The following is a 21531-nucleotide window of genomic DNA, read 5'->3' as shown; positions in this document are numbered from 1 at the left end:
CCCCACCCCACCCCCCCCCACACACACGCACACACACATTTCATTTTCTGTCATTGTCAAATATAAATGTTTGATTTAAAATGTATTGTAGTTAATTTTGCCAACACCCTTAACAATAGTGAAATCATAATAAATATTCTATCATATTTTAAATAACTAAGGTTTATTCTTTATTTTACTTTTAGAAAGAATATTTACTAGCCATTTAATCAATTTTATAAAACATATCCTTAAACTAAAATGAAAGTGCTAAATGTTATACATTAGGGTAGAGAATCTCCATATTTTTGTGAATGACTAGAAAAAGTAGATACCTTTAAAAACCTAGGGGGAAAACAACAAAAAAAGAATGTTCACAATAAATAATAGCAATATTCTCTCTGAACTTTCAATTCTAAAAGTATATGAGCATGTATATAGGTTCTCTACAATTTTAAAGTAATTTCTGAAAGTACTGGTTAGCTAGAAGAGACCTCAGAAATAATGTCCCTTTGTTCTATTTCTGAAAGAGAAAACTAAGGCTCCTGAAAGCAATTACCCCTCCCTTGGTTGCACAGTTCATTAGTCACAAGGCCAGGACTAGAACCCAATCAGCTTCCCTCCTGTTCTGTGCATAGCAGTGTTTACTTCATCTTTAGTCATTTACATACATGCATTTCACTAACTGCTATGAATGGGTGAATAACAGGTGACCAGTTAAAGTCTCTAAATGTATCCAAACCCTATTCTAGACTATTAACCACTTAGCTTTTTGGTTTTGCCCTGATTTTTACAACAGCTTTTCATCACACATTTTTCTTAGATTTATTTTCTTCTCTTAAACTCATTCTTTTAGTTTTCGAGCAGATTTTTTATGCATTTCTTTTTATGATAAGTTTATGACTAGTTAAAAATATTATTTATTCATAGGAGGATCTATGTTAATCAGAAAAATTTGTGGCACAAATCAGTAGAATAATGAAAACAGATCACTAGTATAAGCATTAAGAATGGGTAGATAGATGCTTGGAATGGAGGAAGGAGGAAGGAAGGAGGAACAGAGGGAGGGAAAGGTTTACTTAGAAACACTAAAAGCAGTACTTTCTCTGTGATATTATTAAAGTCAGGTTAGCTACATGTATTATCTCTGGGAATTAAGAATTAGCATAAATCTATCCAGATATTTTTAAATGAAAATATAAAGAATTGTTCTTTTTAAAAAATTCTCTCATTTAAAAATTAGCATAATAAATGAGGATGTTCACTTTCAAAATAAATTAGTTGTTCTTTTTAAGTTGGTTGCTGAGTACTGTTTTGTTTTCTTTTTAATCTGCTGGTAAATAGCAGTTGGAATCTCCACATGAAGAACGGGTGGCTAGTGCCTTACATTCTGTGGAGGTGGAGTTACAGAAATTAACAGAGATCCCCTGGCTTTATTACATCTTACACCCCAATGAAGAGGAGGTATGTAAAATTCAGTCTGTTTCTTTATGATTATAGACCATATGACAATAGAATCCGAGCTTATCTTTGAAAAAGATATGTAGGGGAAAATAGATTTCCAACACTATTCTCAAATGTACTGTTCTTAAGTAAGGAAGAAAAGGTATTTTTGTGAACACAAGTATTATATGGGAATTGGTAGATTTTCATAAATACATTATGCCATGAGCTTTTTTGAAGAAATCACTACTGTTCTACAATATGTAGTATTGATAACCTATTCCTATATTCTCTCTGTTAAAAGTGGACTTTTCTTCTCTTAATATCCTACAGCAATTCCTTTTTGCTCTATTTGAACAGGAGCCTCCAATGGATTGCACCAAAAGGAACAACAGAAGCACAGTATTTCGTATAGTGCCAAAGTTTAAAAAGGAAAAAGTTCAAAAGCAGAAGACAAGTACTCAGCCTGGTAGGTGGTCCACATGATGGGAAAAAAAATAACACATTAATGTCATTGAAGTGTTGAAAATGTTGAGAGCCAGATAGTGATGAGCATTGCCGTCATGAATGTACTAAACATCATTGAAATGTATACTTTAAAATTGTTGATATAGTGAATTTTACCATAAAAATCACATCATACCTAGAATATGTCTAAGTAGTTATGAAGCTTAGAAGGAAATGAATGGCTGCTAGCTTGCTTCTCTGTTTGGTGTATATCATTGTGTCTGTCCAGAAGGGACTTTATCTTTCTCAGCAGCAACTCAAAGTTATCAGTGTGTAACTTGCTTTTCTTCTTCAGAGCCCAAAATTGAGATCACTGTGATAAATGAAACACAGAAACTTTCATTGACTCCTAAATAAAGTTGCTAAATGTATTTTTCTACCTAAAGTTATATCTTCTTTTCTCCTGTTTTAAGGACATCATGTTAACCCGTTGATAATGACTATCAGCTGTGCTATCTGCATTCTCAAGCAAAATTAAACCTCTCTATGCTGCTGTTTTTCTAGCTTCTTCTCCATCTTCTCTAAAGATGAAACTTACTGCTATTCTAGTCTGAAGCACCTTCAAGTTCTGTACACATGAGAGCAAATCTTTTTCATAAGTCCTTAGCTTATAAGAATTTTACAAATTTTTCTGAGTTAGCTATCTCATTTGTAAATAATGATATAAAAACCTACTTATGATATTCATAGAGCAGCTACGGAAGGGCATTTAAAAACAAAATACAGCAAATAAGTAGGCTTTTATTAAGCTAATCCATGTTGAATAAAATGTACAAGAATGATTATACATACTGAAAAATAACATGATCAACTAATCTTAGAGAATAATACTGACAGTTTTTAAACGACATGAAGTTGATTTAACAGCACATTTATTGCCATAATTATCAATAGCAGTAGAATCAATAAAGGCAACACTTGAAGTCAGCAAGACCTTAAACATGAAAGTGTAAAATTGAGTACCCCATAACACATTTTAAATTCTAATTAGCATTTGTAGCTCATTTCTAACTAAAACCGTTTTCATCCACTGTCTTAAGGAAATTATCAGGGCTTATTCAGACTTGCACCACTAATCCTAATGATTCGAAATAAAATTTTCTGTATGTTGTGTGGCATGGTTAGTTTTAATGAGGAAATTGAACAAAAGCTGAAGGCATGGTGCTGCACGATAGCCAGTGTCTATATAGTCAGACCCTTGTGTTGATTGATAGTCTGTAACCTGCATGGGACAAAAATGGAACTATAGTTCTGTTGAACAACACCTTTGACCTTTTCTTTGCTAGCACTGCTGCTGCACTCTGTTTTGCATCTCCTTTGGCCAACCTTTGCTTTGTAATGCATTGAGCATGTAGAAATTAAGGGGGTTTTGCTCTTAACTTTGGTAGTTCAGAAATGGGGCACTGAGGAAGTTGCTGCTTGGCTGGATCTGCTCAATTTGGGAGAGTACAAAGAAATCTTCATCCGTCATGACATCAGAGGGGCTGAACTTTTGCATCTGGAAAGGCGAGATCTTAAGGTATTTCCTTTGTGCTATTCTTCTGCTCTTGAAATTTTTTCTTGCAAAACAGAATTCTTTCTCCTGTGCTTCTTCTGTTATGTGCTTTCAGCTTGGCTTGTGTTATGCAAATGTGCAGTAATCTAATATTCCCTGTCCTATGGTCTGAGGTCCTTGTGTGCTTTCTAAACAAGAACGTGTCAGCAATATTTTCTTGTCAAAATCATTCTGTATTATAGCTAACACACTGCATGAGCTTAGTTATTTTTCTCTGCATCCACTTTTGTGACTTTCTGTGCTAATATCTCCAAATGGGTCATGTTTCCATCAGCTCATTGGACTGGATCAGCATGGAAGTGGGTAATTGTTGCTGGGAAAAACCAAAAAAAATCTAATATAAGCTTAACAACTAAAGACAAAGCCTTTCTATTATGTGGGATATTATGAGAGACTTATAGCAATTGCTACTTAGAGTTCTGTGATTTTGTTTGATTCTAAATTGGCCTTTCATAGGTTGCATCATCAACTAGACCAATTAATTCAAACTCCCTTGAAGCAAAAATTACATATAGCTATGCTAGAAAGCAGTTCAGAGTGTATTTGTTATTTGGGACAGAGAAGGAAAATCATTTATCAACTATCTGCAGCAATTCCCTTTTCTTCTTTGGGTTGAAACTCAACAGTAGAAACCGTCCAAGTAGCCTGTTTTGTCTGCTAAGAGTGAAATTTTTTTTTTTTTTAAATATTTATTTATTTATTTATTTTAGTTCTCGGCAGACACAACATCTTTGTTTGTATGTGGTGCTGAGGATCGAACCCGGGCCGCACGCATGCCAGGCGAGCGCGCTACCGCTTGAGCCACATCCCCAGCCCAAGAGTGAAATTTTTATCATGTTAAATTTTCTTGCCCTATGCTGCCATTTAAAAACTATAATAAGTAACATTGTTGGAACAATCCCTTTATCGTAGACCAATTTTTACAATGTCTAGAATTATGGCAGTAAATTCCTAACACATCCACAAGCTATTGTGCTTTGTCTGTTTAAGTCAGCAGAAATCTTTGAAGAGATAATGGTGGTATAAAATATAGGTCTTTATTGAGTAGTCAGATGGTTTAGCACATCAAAAGGTGAATACCATTTATACCCAAAAATCTTTAGCTGGAATAATAATAAAATAACAGGTAATTAACTTGATTGAGAGATCTAATTCTGGAACAGAACAAAGTATACAATGGTAGAGTTGAAGCCAAGATTGACTTCAAAACTTGAAATGAGTGAGTGCACAAAAATAATAAACGTAGGGGATCTTTTCAGTACATTCATATAGCTTCTGCTACCCTGGGCAGGCTACAGTACTTATAATGTAGCTATTCAATGTATTACTGTATTGTGCAGTTTCTCTAAGTGATATCTGTCCTCTAGAGGCCTGCATCTCATTGACCATAAGTAAGCATACATTCAAAGAAAACCCTCTGTGTATGTATAAAAAATACATATTTAAATAGGTCTATGTGCATGTGCTGTGTGCTATATAAATGCATAGATGTTATACAGATACAGGCACAAAAACACAGAGAAACATACATGCACATACTGAATGAAGCACATATTTACAGAATGACAAAACAAATCTCATATGTACACTGAGGAAAACTTGGGTGATAGGACCTGTTTGAGGAAAAAAATAAAATAAGAGTAGAAAAGAGATGGTTTAAGAATTATTTTAGTAAACTTTCTCTTTAGCTTTTCATGTTGTTTGTTTTTCATTTTTAATGCAAATTATATTTTCTCCCTGAAAACTTGTTAGAAATTTGTATTGACGCTGGCCTTTTTAACTCTTTTGGTTGCGAAACAGGGTGTAGGGGGGTGGTGAAAGGACCTTTTTTTTTTTTTTTTACAGAAAGAGCCTTCTGTAGCATAAAACCATGAAGCTAGAGAAGTCTCTCCTGACATTCTATGGTTGTGGCTGTCAGAGCACAGAACAGCCTCTCAATGTTGGTGAAGGATTACCTGCCCCTTGGGTTATCTCATCCATCCCCGTTCCTTCAAATGCTACTTGTGATTTTATCAATGGTACACAAGTTATATCTATCCCTGCCTGATGTCATTTGTGAACGTCAGGATTATGTCACCAACTGTCCACTTGATACTTGAGTATCACACAGGGACATAATTTTGACACATCCAAACCAGGCTCTTGATCTCCTATCCCACTCCTATTGAGCCCCTTTGTCAGTGTTGAGCATTTTAGTAAATCAAGCCTCAGGCTCTCCAAGTGCTAAAGGCCAAGAAATCCAGAGTCCCAAGTTAACACCTTTCTCTTCCTTATCCACGCCTCACAACCTGTCAAGCCTCTCACCACATCACATTAATCCTAGTCTGCATTCGTTACTCTAATCTTTTATAATCCTGCTCCACACTACTGTCACATCTTGTTTGTGAAAAATCAGTAGCTTCCTAACTTGCTTTTTTACTGCTACTTTGTCTCCCCAGTCCATTATCCACGTTGCAACCAGAGTGATATTTTAATATCATCAATCTTGTATATTGAGTTCTCTGTTTAAAACCTTTCAGTGACTTTCCATTGCTATGAGAATAAAGACTCACATGGTTATGGAGGCCTTTGAGATTCTTCCTACTTACATGACCTCCTGTAGAGTCTCTAACCCCTCACTGCCTTAAAAATGCAACATGCCTTCTTACCTTAGGGATACCCTCTTTTGCTGTGCTTCTCCCCTTCGCTCCACTTGGCTAACTCCTACTGAGAGGCTGGCTTAAATGTTACTTCTTTATCAACAAAAACAACTAGAGATGGCAGTATGACCATCTAAAGTTGGGAAAAGCGGGCAGGGATGTAGCTCAGTGGAGCCTGCTTGCCTAGCATGCACAAGGCCCTAGGTTCTCTCCTTAGCACTGCAAAAAAATAAAAAATAAATAAAAGTAAAGAATAATAAGGAATAAATAAATAATTAAAAGAAAGCTAGGAAAGAGAATACATGTCTAAAATGCTTTAACAGATGAAGAAGCAAACTGACTGTAATATTTCCCCTGCTCTGGAACACAGTAGGAGAAAGTGGGGGATGTCAGCGAAAATGGTAAAGTAATGGTAGAGGGAATTTTGTTTATTTTTTTACTTGGTAAATTGTGTATATGTAGGATAACTGAAAACATATGCTTTCCAAAACTAGGACTATTAATCCAAAGAATGAAAAAGCCAATAGTAAATAATATGATAAAATAAGTATAAAAATAAGTATAAAAAAATAAGGGCTGAGTTTGTGGCTCAGCGGTAGAGCATTCGCCTAGCTTGTATGATGTTCTGGGTTTGATCCTCAGCACCACATAAAAATGAATGAATAAAACAAAAGTATTGTGTCCAACTACAACTGAAACAAATATTTTTTAAAAAGCATACAATAATATGTGACAAACAATATATATGATATAAAAAAAGAAAAAAATACAAGAAGTGTTACAGCATAACTTTATCACAGTTTAGCTTCTAGGAGACATTAAAGTACTGAATTCCAACTGAAATAAAATATAGCTAAGAAGGTTATGCCATTCTATGTTACATTATGGAAAACATTGATCTCATTATACCAAAAGATTAACTCTGAGAGCGGTCTACCTCATTACAAAGAAGTTTTTATTCTGGAGAATACAGTGTGTATATGGCCTAAAATAAAATATTTAATTAATATTTAAATATATTTTGTAAGTAGATATCTGCATTATCACAAGTATAAAGCATACTTAAATATTCTATTCAAATAAAAAAACCTAAATAAGACTGTAAATGCACTTACATTCTAAATCTAGAGAACAGACACTGGTATCTTCCTCTAGGATATGGCCATGCTTTAAGTCTGATCTTTATCTTATACTCAGAACATGTATAGTCACCTTATGACTAATTTTTGGATGTCCTAATATCATATGAAAAAATTTTTTCTGGGTCAATTAAATATGATAAAAATGTCACCTTTTAATTATCTCAAACTCAAAAATAGCACTACCTTTAGAAAGAATGTTTTCCAGAAGGATCAGAATCACCAGTAGCTTTGCAGCAGTGGAGCTCAAAAAGCTCATCAAGTGTAGGGAGAGAGCATGTGTACATGTGTAGACTTAAACACGTTTGATCTACTCCATTTAAACGTTTAAAAATAATGCTCTTAAGTTTCAGAACAGGGTGGGTATTTGAAATCACCTTTTCTGACAAGCAATGTGTGGTACCTTGTAATCCCGTTTTTTAGTTGCTTTGTAAGTCATCTTTTTACTAATTTTCAGACATCTCACACTATTTTGTGAAGAGGTTGTTTGACCTCACACATTAGCAAACTGATTATATGTTACACTTACAGAAACTGTAGGGTTTAGAGGCCTTAACTCTTGTAGTTTTGTGGATCCTAGATATTATGGGTCTCTAGGATGTTTCTCCTGCAATAAGCATTTGCCATGTGCCTACTACGCACCCATCAGTCATCTTCATTCTTGAAAGATGAATATTCAATTCTTGGCACTTATAGAAAGGCAGTCCTTTAAGAAAGGAGAATAATAATTCCAAGATACAAAACTATTAGTATTTTGAGGGAAAGCATCAACCAACAGATACTTATATTTAAGTAATTTTTACACATATATACATTACAAAAAATAAAGAATATTTAAATTAGATATTCTATGCAAATCAAAGACTCTCCATGCAACTGCAAATGCATTCCAAATAGGTAGCAGGTACTATTGTCTTCCTCTAGGATTAGGCCTCACTGGAAAGAGCTGGGTGTGGTGGTACACACCTGGAGTACTTGGGAGGCTGAGGTGGGAGGGTGGCTTGAACTTGGGAGTTTAAGATTAGCCTGGGCAACATAGCAAGACCCCAGCTCAAAAAAGAAAAAGTTGCACAAGAAATGTGTAGTTGTCTTAGAACTAATTGTGGATGCTCTGGTGTCCTACCTCATTTGCCCCAGAGATCCCAAAAGGGCCTGTCTTAAAAACAGGTTTGGAAGGCAGGGGAGAAAGAAAAACTATGTTCACACTTAAAGAACTGCCCCCTTGTATATAATTTTTGTATGCAATTCAGAGGAGTTTGTATGGGATGTGATTTTTTTTTTTACTGATTGATCATTTTTCATTGTTATTTTTTGTTTCATTAACTGATTTTTCTAACTATCACTTCCTATATCATTGAATATAAACTGACATAGATGAACTGAATGCTAATTATGTTACTTGCTGGTTAAAAATTTTATCCACAGTTTTATCAATAAACTCTGTCTTCTTTTCTTTCTTCCTTTCTTGACTCTTTCTTTCTACCTTTTTCCTTTCTTTTCTTTTCTTCTTTTTTTTTTTTTTTTTAGGACCTGGGGATACCGAAAGTGGGCCATGTGAAGCGAATACTGCAGGGAATTAAAGAGCTTGGAAGGAGCACTTCCCAGTCTGAGGTGTAATATTGGTGCTATTCCTTGGAAGAGAAGTAATTGCTACTCAATACAAAGTTCTTGGAAGCAATTGGCTGTTCTTGTAGTTTTCTGCATAGATAAGTAAGCACCACTGAAGCACCTCTATGGCTTGATATTTTATTATGGGTGAAATTTTTGATTTGAGGTTTTAGAAAATATTTTTGTGCCAAAAATACATTCCATAAAGCCATTTTCTTATTGTGCAAACCTGATATGTTCAAATATGCTCATAGTTGGAAAAAAGTAGGAGGCATCCGAGATAGCTACATTGTCTAAAAGTGGAATTGCTACTCACTTACTTTCCTTAGATCTGGTCTGATAGAGGGTTCTTACTGTGCAATCACATAAAGGTGTGTGGCTAAAACTTCTTGGGTTTCATTGTTGGAGGAATTGGCTTCTTTCTTCAAATCATTGGTTAGGAGACAAAGATATACATTAAGTTGTGTTTTGAATGTTAGATTGGTATTACCATAGGTTCAAAGCATTCACTGGTCAAAGAATATGGTTAAACCAACCTATCAAATACTACAAATAATGCAGATCTTAATGCAGGGAGTTCCTGCCTGGATTGTCTTTCTTTTTCTTGCATGTCATATTGTAACACTTTGGTAGCCTTAATCTCAGTTTTAGTGGAATTTGATTTATGACTACCCAAGTACCTTTTTATTGGTTAAGGGACTGAAATTTTCTGTTCTATAACGTGGAATTTTATATAAATATTCTATACCTAAGATTTTGTGAACATGTGTCTGTGCCATAATCAACAAATGATATACATCTTATGCAAGTCAATTTTATTTCAACGTATCATACATAAACCATAGGTATGCACATTAAGAAAATTGTTTGGATATTTTTATAAACTTACATGCTGTTATCTGACAGAACTTATTACAACTTTCCAAAGCAAAATTTCCACATTTTGTTCCTATTTTTTCATTTCATTTTAATAATCATCTAATATTTTGTTTGAATTTATAGCAGACTGTTGACATCTAGGAATTCTGCAAGGTCTCAACTGAAATTTTTATACTGTTTGATCACCCAGACTCACCCACTAGTTACAGTGACTTATGACATGAACTTCCCAACAGAAGAAACTCAAATTTTTTCTTAAGGGCTTTATTCTTCTTATTAATAATAATTATTATTATTATTTCACATAATTCATATAACCTATCAGGTTGATATTCTTTCCCTTTTTCTAAACCACTATACATTAGAGTTGCTCATTAGAAGTCAACATTACAGTTATCAAATATTTGAAAGCCAAAGGCATACATATCAAGAAGCCACAAAAATATTCTTAAATAAACTTTCTTTAGCCATTATAATGCCAAGAAATTAATTATACTATTTTTAATATTCTATGTAAGAAAAATAAACAGGGTACTGACCCAGTGTGACAGTTTTCATAAAGTAACCTGGGAGGTGCTCAATAGCTATACATACACCCTAGTGTACATATACACATATTTGTGTATATACACCTACACACATATGCATATTATCTTGAGACATAGTATCATTGATATTTTCTAGACAATATTGCCCAGTGTTTTAAGAGAAATAGTGATCGAGGAGTATTTAAAATGAACTATTGACAGACATATAATTTACCTCAAAGGAACTTAATTATGTGATAGTTTGTACTTATTTATAACTTGGGTATTTAACTGGTAGTAAAGTCACAAAATTTGGATATCTTAGAAATAAAAAAAAATGGGAGGGCTGGGAACATAACTCAGTGGTAGAACACTTACTTGCCTAGCATGTGTCAGGCTGCAGGCTCAATCCCCATCACTGCAAATAAATAAATAAACCCAATGGGTTCCATGTCTGACTTTTTACCTAAGTTGTGGACAAATGGAAATTTTCCAAAGGGAATTTGTGTCAAGTAGTTTAGAGGGGTGGTTAAATTTTAATTTTATCCACTCCTGTGAAGCCAGGGGTCTCCTTTTCCAGTCTTCTTTGTAGTACCCCCCCCCCTATATGTTATCCCTGCTCCATGTGCTTCCTCCCTTTGAAAGTAAAATACCAGGTGCCAGATCCCAGAACTCTCTTGAGACCCTGATCCTGGTCCAGGTCTCAAGAAAGGAGGGGTGAGAGGAACTCTAGTATTAAGACAGTGCTAATATAAAATATAAAAATCTTTATTGATCCCCTCTCAAAAAAATGAATACCTCTTTGCCAATAGAAAAGATTTATAAGCTATTACATGTTCTGAATTTGAGTATGATGTAAAGGATTGAATTTTTTCTTGTTGTTTGGCCATTTCACTTAGGTAACATCTTTTAATTTCTTTAAAATCTCAGTTACTAGAATCTTTAATTAACTAGAATTTTCCTGCAAATGGCTCTTGGATGAGGGAAATCCTTTAGAATGACAATTTGGATTTTTTATTTTTTTATTTTTTTGTTGTTAAATGGTAGCTATTTTCCCTGTAAGGTTGGTCTGCTTGTCTGCATATGTCTATGCAGGACTCAGATGACTTCACTGACACCTGTCACCAGCATGGCACCTTCAGAACCTCCTGTCGCATCACAGAGAAACCATCTTCTTATCCTAGTTGGGGTTTAAAAACCATCAAGTGGGAATTGCTTCTCCCTGGCATGGGATCACAGCCTGGGATCACAGCCTGAGGAGTGCAGATGGCTTCTCTGCTTAGATCCATGCACACGCTTACGTTGAGAGGCTCACCCGTGCACTGATTGCAGCTGTAGCTGTCACTGCTCCTCCTCATAGGTTCTCCCACGCCTGGATAATTAGGGCGCAGGTGGGAGAATCACAGCCCAAATCTACTTTCTCTGACTTTTACTTTCCCTGAGGAAAATTGCTTTTCAAAAAGGAAAGGGACAGGGTCAGTCCTAAGTAAAATTCCAGACTTCTCAGTATTCCCCATTCATTGTCTCTCCACCTCCCTTTCTCAGTTTCTTTCCTACTTTCTGGCTTTGCATTTTCCCATGCCTAACATTGTATGGCTGCTCAAAGTCTCACTGCCTTCCCACCATCCTTTGCCAGTCAGTTGCCCTATGCAAAATGACCTCTTTTCTCTCATCACCATAGCAGAGTTTTCTTCTCAATCCTTATTCTTAACCCTGTTCTAGATGGGGTCTTCCTACCTAATGGGTTTATCTGGGAAACTAAGGTGGAGCATAGGAGATTGGCTAAGCAGCACAGCTGAACTTTCTCCAGCCCCTCACTGTACTGTAAGCCAGTAGCAATCCATATCTGCTTAGTTTGTTGCCCCTGACAAGTCACAAGGGACATTTCAGAAGAATATGTACTGAGATAAGTAAAGATCACTGATCACTGTCCTTGAACTTGTACATTTTCATTTTCTCTTATCATTAAATTACCCTGTTGCCATAGTGCATGCTTGAAGACACATAGCAGCACACACATTAAATGAATCATTAGGCATGCAAAAAAAAAAAAAAGGATCAAAATGATTAGAAGTAAAACAAATGTGTCATTTATTCCCTCAAAATAGGCATGTCTTGCTAGATTTGGATCTGTTTTTCTTACGCTAACTTATCTTGATTTTCACATGGCTAATAATTTCTTAAAATGGTGCCTGAAAATAATATATTCTCGGCCCCCAAATGCAAATTATTTAATTCTAAAATAAAATCTTTCCCAATGACTTATTGTCAGGAATCCTTCACTTAATAATTCACATAAAACTTAACAAAACATAACTGCCTAGAGATTCTTTTGTGTGTGTGTGTGTCTTTGGTTTTTTTTTTTTTTTTTAGATATACATGACAGAATGTATAATAATATGTCAAAATACATCTACTGCCTAGAGATTCTTAACTAATTTTTTATAAATAATGATGGCACTATTTTAGACTCTATGGGTTATTTTTGACAGGAATACAAGTTATGACTTAGCAATTATAGGAGCTCCCTCCATACAATGCTTCTAAAGTAAATAGTCTACTATATTCAGCTGGGCTAACAACGTAGTGAACTTTCACATTGTTAGGATTTGAATCTTTTAATTAAACCGTGAGAACAATACATCTTTCACCTTGATGCCATGGATCCTTCCCACCATCCCCACCTCAATGAACTAATTTTACATTTTTTCAGATGGAAGTTGGATAGACAATGAATTTAGAGTTGGATAATACAAGTGGCAGTTTTAAAACATCAAGTTCTCCCCCAGGACAGAAAGAGGAAAGTGAGACGTAGAAATTCCTCCAGTAGGAACCATTAGCTACTGGATTCACCCTCCCTGGTGGCTCCTATAATGTGGCTGCCACACTTCTCTCACTGCTCCACTCCAAGTGCCATGAGGCCTATGTCTTGTCTGTTGCCAAGGAGACATCCCATGACTGACCTTTGTATAACAGTCTCCATGTCATATCAATAAGAGGGTGCCTCCCTAAGGAAGCAACCAAACTTTAAAAAGGTGATGATTATTGGCTTCTACAATAAGCAAAGCCTAAATTTTATTAATTACTGTTTTCTCATTTTTCCAAGTTTTGTTTAGAGATATTTATATCAGAAGAAAAGAAGTACAAAGGTTTATCATTATAGAGAAGAGAGATTAAAGACAGCTGGACTGTACCTATTTGTATAATTCTGTCAATTTCAGGAAAAGAAGTTTAACAATAACTGGGACTGCATTAACTCAGTAACAATGTTTAAGATAAACTCCATATTATAGTATGTAAGTTAACAATTCCCTTTATGTAACTAAGTATTCTATTTACATTATTTATATACTCTCCTAATTTCTTATGCACTTCCAAGTTTTAGTTGGAAAAATAAAAACAAAACCACTACTTAAAACTTTTTAAAGCTACACATAAAATATTTCATTTTAGCAACAAGTTATTCACTGTTTAGGAATTTATAGTCTGGGTATTTCATAGTAACTGCATTTCAAGAGTAAATTAACCAAATTTAACAGAACAGAGTTACTTTTAAAATTCATTAAAATAAAGGGGTTTCATACTCAGTTGATAATGCTATTAAAGTAGGATAATGCAGTTAGATATACAAGCTAACAAGGAAAAAGACTATATCTTGGGGCCCTTAATGTTTGATTGCACTATTGTTTTACACAACTTAGCCATATCTATTTCTATACTCTAAGTATTAAACTAATATGTAGCTAAAGATTGCTTGCAGTTCTGGTAACTGGTAACTAGTGCTATGAAAGGTTTTGGTATTGTAACATTCCCAGTTTTGTGAGTTATATATTGTATATTAAAGATGACTAGTTAATTGGAGTAATATATTTATCTAGAGCTGGGAAAATATGGTAATTATTTTCAAATCTTTAATAAGTTGTATTAAACTTTTTCTTTCTCTTATGCAAGGTTAAAGTCTTACTTTTTGTTAACACGTCTATTTATACAATAGGTTCCTCCTTTTACTGGTGTTATTAATTTTCATACTAAAATGTTTCTTACCCTTTTATATCAAAATAATTATCGCGCTGGTTATTCAAACTGCCAGGGTGTATTTTAGTTTGCAGGACTTTTGGCAAACAAGATATTTAATAACAAACAAATATAAAAGCTCTGTATATTTTGTGGCTTTAAGGGCAAAAATTTTACCTTTGAATTGTTGTATGTGAGACAGTGCTGACAACAGCAACGTCAATCATAGCAGTATTACTTATAACCATTGGAAGGTTTTCACAAGTTGTATAAATCAGTGCATTTATTTATTATGTTGTGAAATGTAATCTTTATACAAAATGCATATTCTAGCTCTTTTCCTTTTTAGTGCTGTTGCCTAGAGTGTAATAGCTCTGTTAATGATTTACTTATATACTTGAAGTACTCATTTCTGTCAAACAGATGCCCAATTTTTTTCTTGTAAAAACTGATATTCTTCACCATAATAGATAATTGAACAGTAGGGACTTTTAAAAAATGATTTTCATGTCTAAAATAAATATCAAAGAGCATAAAGCCAAAGGAAATGACCAATGTTAAGAATTTAATAGAGCCAAGGGATTCATTATGCTACAGTTTACCAATACATAATACGTCTTCATAACTTTTTTCCTGTGATGAATTTTCAGTATTTGTTATAAGAGATTATACTGCCAATACAACATTTAAATGAACATTGAGAATCTTGAATTCCCCAAAGTATCACATACCTCTAGCAGTCAGGTCTTGGTATATATTTTTTAACATGTTTGCATTGGACTATGAACTATTTTACAAATAGTAACCATGGATAATGGTTAATTTGTTTCTGTCAAATATATAAATGAGATTTTAATTGAGTTTTGAATCATTTCTATTTAAACGTGTTCTCAATTACATTGTTTAAAAATCCAACTTTTAAAACACAATAGCACAACTTAACCCCACAGAATAAAATCACCTGTTTTCAAGGAAGTAAAAACAAGGGAAAAAGAAAAACCAAAAAACCTCGGTGTGAAGCCGTGTAGTATGCCAAAGAAATCACTTGAATAACCCCTAAATTCCACTGTTTCATTCTATTTTACAGTGGGCAAGGTAGATGAATTGTGATATATTTAAGAATTTATATTAGAAGATTAAGGAATTAGTTTATTATCATTTTTAAAGACAGGGTTTTATATTAATTTTACAGTTGCACAAGCAATTATCAAAAGTGGGAAAGTGAAAATATGTGAGAAACATTATATAAACATTTTAAGAGATAGGAAACTGCTGATAATTTGACAAAGATTTGGGAATAGTTTGAATATAGTTATTTTTCAGCTTATAGAAACACAAAGCACATGCGAGATATATGGTATGGTGAGCATAATACCACAAAACCAAAAAATGGCACATTGACGATATCAGAGACTATATCTAGATTTTATCAAAATAGCTAGTGAATTCAGGAATCCCATTTTACTGGTGAAATTTAGAACTTTTAAGGAAGTAGTTAGGATGACTAATTGTTCAAGACATTTGATATAGTCCACACAAGTGTTTATTCCATGGGACAGATGTCTGTGCTTTTTCAACTTAGTGAGAGTCTCAGAGAAACTAGTCCAAAGGGCTTAGCTGTTTCCTAATAAAAGAACACTGGGTAAATGTGAATCAGACCTATACCATGCAGACCAAAGAGATTTTCATGCAGTTGTTAAGCCCTAAAATTTGTTAGCAATGAGTTTTCATTTAAAAGAGCAAAAAATCATTAAAAGTTAAAATCTTTGTAAAGATCTACATTCTATAATTCTAGAGATGGGAATATTGTCAGTTTACCTGATTCCATAACTGACTTCAGCAATGGCTCATCATGACCTTTTCTATAAGCTATATGTTTTGGTGCCTCTGTTTTCCCAATTAGAAATGCCACATGATATTGCCAATTATAAGTACTTGGTTAATTTTTCTGCTATAAAAGGAACTATGTTAAGTGTGAATCATACTTAAATTTGTCATTTCTTTTCCACTATCATTTATATCTAAAGAAAGATATATAACATGAAAATTAAAAGTCAAATATATACCCCTTGGTGTGTCTTTTAAATGTGAAAGCAAAGGGCTGGCACATAGCTCAGTAGTAGAGCACTTACCTGGCATACTTGAGTCCTGGATTCTGTCCCCAGTACTGCAAAAGATTAAAGGGAAAATGAAGTTAAATTAGTACCATCTGTGGGTTGTAGGAATTTTCATTTGTATGCTACAGGGTCATATTCGTTTTAGGATAGGCTAACAACTCACTTCTAAAATTTAAAAATTTTGAGTAATTTCATTTTTTCTATACTTTCCCCAAACAACTATATATAGAGGTAAATATAATTTTTTTTAAAAATTAAGATCTTCCTATCTTTAATTATTTAAGGAGAAAATTATCTTTAAACTAGTTGTTTAAAAAAATGAAATATGTCTCCTTACCTAGGTTTTTTCCTGTGATGTTACTTCCTCAAGGGTAAGCCCATTCTGAAGGGTGCCTTTGATCTATAGCACAGGTCACTAAGTGCATTCTCAGACTGTGGAATAGTATTCTCTCATGCAGCACACCTCCTAAACTTCCCATAGAGAAACTAAGCCAGAGGTTGTCTTAATTATTGCCACAATAGAAATCTGGGCACAATTTTAAGGTAAATAAATGAAAAATTCAAATAACTTGGTTAAAGTAATTATATAAGGATAAGTGAATGCTGACTTTATTTTTGCATGACATTTGAATTCAGTCACTATCTGATTCTTAATGTGAAGCTTTCTTTGCTAAATCTAGTATATTATTATATTATTATAGCACAATATTTATTATAGCACAATATGGTAACTTGAAGCTCCTGTAGCAATCCTCTCCCCTAGAAATGTGGGATTATAAGAGGCTATAAGCTGTATGACGTAAAAGAAAAGACCTGATTGGAATTTGTCGACATGGTATTTTGATCTGTCTTAATGATACAACTTAATTTTCATGAAAACAGATCTCTAAATGATTATTCCAGAATGATTTGTTGACTGGAAAAAATTATTTCCCTGGAATTTGCTTTACTTCAATGACCTGATATATACAGATGAACTTAGTATAATTGAAATTAATTCTAATTCATTTTAATTAGAACCTGCCCTGTTTGCAGATTTCAGTTGTGTAGCAGTGTTTTAATAGAAATAATGATGAGAATGGAAGCTGTGAACTTAAATAGTTCTTTTGTTTCCTTTCTTCCTTTTACTTGAAAGGCATTTGAAAGATGACACAGTTTTTATGGCAACATTTTGTAGATATGTTCTTCTGCCAAGAAACTCATAAACTAAAATATGGAACAAAACAAATGCATAATTCTAATCTTGGTTTTGGATTGTGCAAGTAAAAGCATTTTATATATCATATTTTTTCATTATTTTGGCAATTGCATATTTCATTTTGACCATCTCAAAAGCTGAATTGGCATTCTATTCTGTTGCTAATTAGTTGCAGTAAAGTGATAATTCTGTTGCCTTGGTTCAGGCCCTCATCAATACAAGCCTCATCATTTTTCTTTCCTGTGCTTTACAACAACCCGTTTTCCTATTTTACTCTATCCCACCAGAGTAGAAGACTTGAATTTGCTTTTTCATTTCTTTGCTTAAAATTGTTAAGTACCCTTTTCTTTATAGGATATCAGCCTAACCCTTTAGCAGGACAGATAAGATACTCTGTGACTGTTCTTCTCCCCACACTTTTAGCATCCTCCACTACCATCCCTCTATTGACTTTTTGTAATCCAGACATTTGGAAATATTCACAATTTAGTGCTTTGGAATAATCCCATGCCATAGATCAATTTATTCAAGACTCAGTTCATATCTTCTGTGAAGCCTTACCTGATGTCTCCAAGCATGTATTTATTTCATCCATGGCCAATAGTATTTTGAAAGTTTTTATGTTAAAAAACATTTATATTTCAATCAGAAATACACAACATACACACACACACACACACACACACACCCATGCCTGCCTCTCCCCCTGAATTTTTCTCTTTGTAGTTGCAATGTCTGCTAGCACATAATTGAACCCTGAGAAATTTTTTTAGAAGAAGGAGATATAAAATCCAAATATCTCTATATGTTTGTACTTTTATAAATAAAACATTAGAACTCCCCAAAAAGCCACAAGGTGAATACATTCATGAGTGTGCATGCACTCTGGTCAGACCAAAAGGAGATGAACAGGCAAAAGGGGTTGTTTTATGAAGGGTAATTACTTGAGGACTGTACATCAGGAAGGTCTACCAAATCTGAATATTCATTTCTAAAGTAAGGCTATGGTTTATCACACAACTGCGAAATTCTTGTTTGTGATTCATAAATATGTCCTAAAGATTATCTCATACAGACATTAGGTATACATGATCTTCATAAACACATACATTGATTACCTACACACAAAAGAGACTTGAGAAGGAATTTTTTAAAAAGCAATGAAGGTGAAATGTTTTAATATATTTAACCAGGAAGATTTGTGTGATTTCAAATAGTTAATGATGACTGTAATATCAATGTAAAGTAGGTTTGTGTCTGTCATCACCTTTGGTAGAATCTAAAGACTAAAACCATTAAATATGGGCCTGTTTTTCTTTTGTGACTTTTATAAAGCTTTTCTATCATGTCCCCAAATAATGATGAGTTAATCTAAAATCAAATACTAGTCAAAATTTATTTAATTAAATGTAATGCTCTTTTCCTTCACTCACTTGATAGATGTTTTTCTGTCTGCTGTATCCTTGGTACTCATTTAGATGTTAAGGATACAACTAAAATGAGACATGGCTTCTGTCCAATAGATTAGTTCAAGTTTTTTTTCACAATTATTTTTCTCGAGTCTGTTTAAGATATTCAGAGGACATTCTTTTTTAAACCAAACGTTTCCCAGTTTACTTCAGAGATGTATTCTTCAACTGATCAAATTGTTTGTCATAAAGAAGTAATCTCATTTTTATGCCCGTGATTAACAAAAATTTAGACATTGATGGGCCTTTATTTTATTAATTTATTTATGTGCAGTGTTGAGAATCAAACCCAGTGCCTCATACATGCTAGGCAAGTGCTCTACCGCTGAAACAAAACCCCAGCCCTATGCCCATGATTTCTGTATTTTCATGTCAGCCACAAGTAATTTTGACCATCTGAATCAATTATGTGTTTCATCATTCTATAGAATGGCAGGTGCTAAATGTGATCCAAGTGACTAAAATATTTGTAGAACATGAGTTGAACTTCAGGTTCATTTTTGGAAGGCATGTGTTAGTGACACACACACCAACATGTCTAAGAGGCATACATTATAAAACCCCAGGAGAAAAATAGTAAATGCTTTTCCATAGATATTAAAGGATTCATTTGAAGTTGTGGTTTAATGTTTTCACCTCTGTTGTTTTTAGTGGGGAGTAGAGAATAATAATATTTAACAGGTAACATACTTATCTAAGCATATAGTAAATGTGCTACTAGTATGTGTGTGCCACAAAGCTCTGATAGAAATGAAACAAAACCAAAAATATTTGAGTTATAAAACAATATCTTTGAATATTTATTGAAGGTTAAGCTATCAGGTTCCTTTAGAGAAGAAAGAAACTGTATATTTACTGTCAGGAAGTATGGAAAAAACCTTACTTGTATGTATATTCACATTTTGATAGGTATATTTTAAGTCACTGTTTCTAATCAATATAAAATATCAGCTATTTTTTATGTTCCCTAGCAAAGGAAAATCCTTAATTCAATAAATTTACTCTTTGGTTTTCTAAAACATTTATAAAAGAAAGAGGCTCAGGAGGCTGGACACTTTGCCCTTCTGTTCAGCACATTCATTTCACCTTTCAATAAATAAAATGAAATTATTTGCCTCCAATTTATCATCAGGTCGAAAACCTAACAGTAGAGTTCCTTCTGTTTCTTATATTGCAAAAGTTAGTTTTAATTTAGCCTTACCATATTATTTCTTGGTAAACATTTACTACATTTTTGTAGTCTGTTTTAAAACTAAGTACTTATATCTGAAAGATTCAGGTAATGTCTATTTATTACACAGTGGGCTCTGTTTGCTGCAGAAAAGAGTGAAACTTTTAACTGCTTAGCACACTTGCCAGTGAAATATACCTGACAGAGCAGAGGTTATAACTTTGGCTCTTATTACTTTTCATAATGATAAGAAAACGTGAGTTTTGTTTGTTTACATGCTGTTTATAATGGCATAATTTTTAAAATATATTCAACAATTGAGATATTTATTGCATACTATTTTAAAGATGTTTTATGTGTTTTCACCTTTGGAATATATTGTTACATTTCCTTGTACAGATAATTTGGGTGGCTTTGTTAATGTAGCTAGTAATTTTTATGACTACTAAGTGACCAGTTTTTGGTGCCTTTTATTGTGGGATGCATGATTATGTATTTATTGTATGGAAGTCACTGATGTGTTTATTTTTGTACTTTGCTGAGAGTAATGGTTGATCCTGATGTACATGATGATGAGAAATGTCTTTCCCAAAGGGCACTACCTTGAGATTGTTCTTCTCAATAAAAGAATGCATTTCAAGAAGGTGTGAGTTTTATTTTATTCCTAGAGGGAAATATTTTTAAATTTTTTATTTTGTAGATTCATATGCAGTTGTAAGAAATAATATACAGTGATTCTTTGTACCATTTGCCCATTTTCGCCCAGTGGTGACATCTTGGAAAAGATCAGTACAGTGTACAATACCAAACCCAGAATGGTATTGACATTGATAAGGTCAAGATGCTGAACAGTTGTATCACCATAAGGACTCACAACCCATGTTGCTTTTTTTTTTTTTTAACCCAGCAGGTACCTTACCACTGACCTATATTCTCAGCCCTTTTTATATTTTTATTTGAGAAGGGTCTTGCTGAGTTGCCAACGCTGCCTCCAACCTGGGATCCTCTTGTCTGCCCCTCCTGGCCTGCTTAGATTACAGGCATGTGCTACCATGCCCAGCTTCATTTTGCTGTTTTATGAGCACATTTACCACCCTCCTGTCCTAATCTACTTCTTAACCTTAGGCCACCACTTACTATCTCTATTTTTATTATTATATTATTTCAAATAGATTATGTTAATGGAATTATATAGCATAATTTTTCACTCAGCATAATTCCACGGAGATTTGTCAAAATCTTTGTATATATCAGTAGTTTTTTGTTTGGTTGATTGGTTAGGGTCT

The 21531-nt window shown here is 33.8% G+C and overlaps 1 protein-coding gene across 9 annotated transcripts in view; it reads left to right on the top strand.

Moving 5' to 3' along the window:
• Positions 1–20888, top strand: part of Dgkh (diacylglycerol kinase eta) — a 190827-nt gene extending 169939 nt beyond the window's left edge. For 4 of the 9 annotated variants that reach the window (XM_048800972.1, XM_048800974.1, XM_048800973.1 and 1 more), the window contains 4 exons: positions 1324–1443; positions 1783–1891; positions 3318–3448; positions 8790–20888. In XM_048800972.1, the coding sequence (XP_048656929.1) occupies positions 1324–1443; positions 1783–1891; positions 3318–3448; positions 8790–8879 (450 nt within the window). In that variant the 3' untranslated portion in view covers positions 8880–20888. Of the gene's footprint in view, positions 1–1323; positions 1444–1782; positions 1892–3317; positions 3449–8789 lie in introns of those variants that run through there. The other 5 variants (XR_007346817.1, XR_007346816.1, XR_007346815.1 and 2 more) reach the window with 5 other exon arrangements.
• Positions 20889–21531: the final 643 nt, after the last annotated feature.

This window comes from Marmota marmota, unplaced genomic scaffold (assembly GCF_001458135.2).
Source record: "Marmota marmota marmota unplaced genomic scaffold, marMar, whole genome shotgun sequence".
NCBI classification, from domain to species: Eukaryota; Metazoa; Chordata; class Mammalia; order Rodentia; family Sciuridae; genus Marmota; species Marmota marmota.
The sequence above is the reverse complement of the archived record's forward strand: the minus strand, read 5'-3'. Positions and strand labels throughout refer to the sequence as shown.